Source organism: Syzygium oleosum, unplaced genomic scaffold (genome assembly GCF_021117445.2).
Source record: "Syzygium oleosum isolate NSW1041296 unplaced genomic scaffold, Sole_v2.1 Sole_v2.11, whole genome shotgun sequence".
NCBI lineage: Eukaryota > Viridiplantae > Streptophyta > Magnoliopsida > Myrtales > Myrtaceae > Syzygium > Syzygium oleosum.
In genome coordinates, this window is record NW_026607495.1 from 9890115 (window position 1) to 9893454 (window position 3340).

Below are 3340 nucleotides of genomic sequence, written 5' to 3' on the forward strand. Positions count from 1 at the left end.
GGTTCAGTTGTTACAACTAAGCTAACTTTTCGTTTAGCTTGTCCTAGCTTCTATTTCTTCAGCTTTTGTTAAAAATATTCTTGATAATACATCAATAATATTGCTGGATAGCCCCGAAAGAAAAGATGAAACCTACCAGTCACTTATATATTAATTTAAAGATGAGGTACTTGATCTGATCAAAACCCTAGGAAAGCTACATTTGCTGTCTCAGAATTTCAGGAGGACCAATCATGTGTGGCTTCCTCAAACACCAACCCAAGTGAAAGAGACAAATTTCTTTTCAATCAAGATAAAATCTTATGATACATCTGCCAACATCTTATGCAACTATTTAGGAGGGCCAATCATGTATTTAAACAGCCCTCATTTTGGTAACCTATTGAAAGATTTAAATAAATCTCTTTCGTTGGTTTTTATAGAATCCAATTTTCCCCCTTTTGTTGTGCAAAGGAGGTGGCCAACCATGGACCAACATAAACAACAAGAGAGGACCAGCTTTCTAACCCATCTACCCCAATTTTCAAAGCGTCCATAGTTGCTTGAGATAGAGACCTTTCCTTTGTATAATCTTTTCTATGTTCTCTCTTGGACGTCTTCACCTACTTTCAATCCACATATATAGCTCCATATGAACAATCTTTCATCTATTCCAACGAACCTCACATCTGCTCTTATTCTTCATAATTCACTTATAAGGCTTCCCCATAGAAATCAAAATCTAGAGATAATCACAAAGATGACAGAGAGCGACGGCAAGGAAATCGGTTATGATCTGGTGATGGCTCTGTTATCTTCTTCCGTGATCATTCTTGGGATCCTCCTGGCTATATCGTGCAAGAAGAAGCCGGTTGAATCCGAAGAAGCACTTCCGCTAAAGGTTTGCGCGCGGGCATACCCTTTAACCGATATTGATTCTGCTACAGATGGTTTCAACCCCACAAGAATGATTGGCTTGGGACGGGTTGGGACGGTTTATGCTGCCGCGCTAGCCGGAGGCGAACTCGTCGCCGTGAAGAGGATTCATCCGGGCCTCGTCTTGAGCCATGCAGGCTTCGGGTTCTCGTCCGTGATCAAGACAATCTCTTTGGCTTTACACCCGAACATAGTCCCAATCATCGGGTTTTCACAAGCGCCGGGAGAGAGAATCTTGGTAACTGAGTTTGTTAGCTTAGGGTGCTTGGAATTCTATTTACATCATAACCCGGATGGGGCATCTCTTCTGGATTGGACCCGGCGGGTGCGAATCGCGGCCGGGGCTGCTCGGGGACTCCAGTACTTGCACGAGGGCATGGTGCCTAACATAGTACACGGTTGCGTCAAGGCCTCCAACATCTTGATCGACGCCAATTTCTGCGCTAGGGTCTCCGATTATGGCTTGGCATTCTTGGCGCCGCGGGAGAGGAAAGGCCTTGTCGGGTTTGTGGATGAAGAGTATTGGAGTGAGAGAGGCGGTTCATTCTTGGCTTGCAAAGAGACTGATGTCTATGGATTTGGGGTGGTTTTGTTGGAGATTCTGAGCGGGAGGAGGTGCGAAGAAGGCTTGCTTGTGAAGTGGGCAATGCCTTTGATTAAGGACATGAGGTTTAGTGAGCTCTTTGATCCTAGGCTTATGATTCCAAGTGACATGAAGCCTCTGGTGAGGCTGGCAAGAGTTGCACTGGCTTGTGTGGGCAATTCAAGAAAGAACAGGCCTTCCATCGCGCAGGTCGCAGCGATTTTGAACAGTTTGGAGATGGAGATTTGTTCTTGATTGTCCCTACGCGTCTCTGCGATCAACGAAGAGAGAGATTTCGTACCACAGGACGATCACACGAGTCTTGAATTGCGAAATCGCTCGCAAATTATGGAAGGCGGTTTTGCTCCAAGCATGAACAAAGAGAAGCTGCCGATGCAAAAGGCTCCACATGATCCAGCGGTCACGGGGTTTTCGATCGGGTTTCGATCGGGCACATGTGTTCGATCCTCGTGACGATCGATAGTTTGCGTCGAACCTTTTCTGGTGATGGAAATTGCTTCTTCTGGCGAACAATGAGAAGTTGCCGCATTCCAAGTAGGACGGGCCGGCAAGAAACTGGAAATTATGATGATTTCACCTCTTCGTTACGGAGTCTGTTTTGACTTTCAATAGTCCCTGGAAAAATCCATCCATATTAAACTGCGTTCGGGTGTACGAGAGCAAAAAATTTGAAAAGAACAAGGTTGGCTCATGTGAGCTCACGATATCTTTATCAATTTCGAATGAGATCACTAACTCGATTTGATGATCGAAATGCATCGGATCTACATGAATCGAGCTCATTCAGAAGACGTCGATCCCGCGAAAGGTATTTTTTTCCTCCCCGGAAATTACTTTTTTAATAGTTTGGTATGAATCGTGAAGTGGAAAAAGGTCCAAAGGACGGTGCGTTGGGTGGGTTGAACAATTTGCTTTCGTGTGGAATGGAGGCATCCTTTTGAGGGAGTGAAAGGGACGCATCCATAGAATTTTCTTGGTGGATCAATCGCAATTCTTACTTGCTTTTGCGGTGTGCGCGATGTTTTTGAACGTGTGCTGCTGGATTTCTATATCGACTAGCTATGGAGAACATTGTAAAATAGCCAGCCTCGGGAAAACGACCAAATCGATTGATACACGCATTCCTTTATGTGTGCATCCAAATTCTTGATTGCAACGTTGGATGTATCGAAGAATAGTATTTTGACTATTCTAAGTGCTGCAAATGAAAAGCAAATATTCGTTTTGTAATAATTATATATTTAGTGTCGAAACAGTATTGGCTTCTTACAATTATAAATATTATGAATATTATTGGGAGGTTTAAGGCTTTTTAGCAACGCAATATGCAAGACTTTAATTTCTTTTTGGGATAATGACACAAATGGTCTCGAAACTTAGGTTAAATATGCAATATGACCCATAAACTTTTAATTTGTTTAATGCGGTCTTCGAACTCTTGTCCCATGTACAATGTCGTCATTGAACTTTTAATTTGTTCAATGTGATTTTTGAACTTTTGGTAAATGTTCAAACTAGTTCCTAGACCATATGAAAATATTCAATGCTATCCCAGAACTTAAATTAATGAAAGGATAACATTGGATATTTTCACATTATCTATGGACTAGTTTGGACATTTATCAAACGTTTATGGGCCATACTGAATAAATTAAAAATTCCGGGACGACATTGCATATTTCGCCAAAGTTCGAGGCCATATTGTATATTGGGCCAAAATTCAAAAACTATTTTTGTCATTTTCCCTTTTTCAATCCCTCTGCTATCGAACGAATTAAGTAACCCGACCCTATTACTACTTTTCTTTTTCATACCCTACTA

The 3340-nt window shown here is 42.2% G+C and overlaps 1 protein-coding gene across 1 annotated transcript; it reads left to right on the top strand.

Moving 5' to 3' along the window:
• Positions 1 to 538: 538 nt before the first annotated feature.
• On the top strand, positions 539 to 2825 carry LOC115680463 (serine/threonine-protein kinase-like protein CR4). Its single transcript, XM_030604276.2, has one exon. It carries the CDS (start codon positions 632 to 634, stop codon positions 1751 to 1753), a length of 1122 nt encoding a protein of 373 aa, XP_030460136.2. The 5' UTR covers positions 539 to 631; the 3' UTR covers positions 1754 to 2825.
• The last annotated feature ends 515 nt before the right edge of the window (positions 2826 to 3340 follow it).

Excerpts from the sequence above, each read along its gene's own strand:
- LOC115680463 (XM_030604276.2), top strand. The coding sequence starts at position 632 with ATGAACAATCTTTCATCTATTCCAACGAACCTCACATCTGCTCTTATT.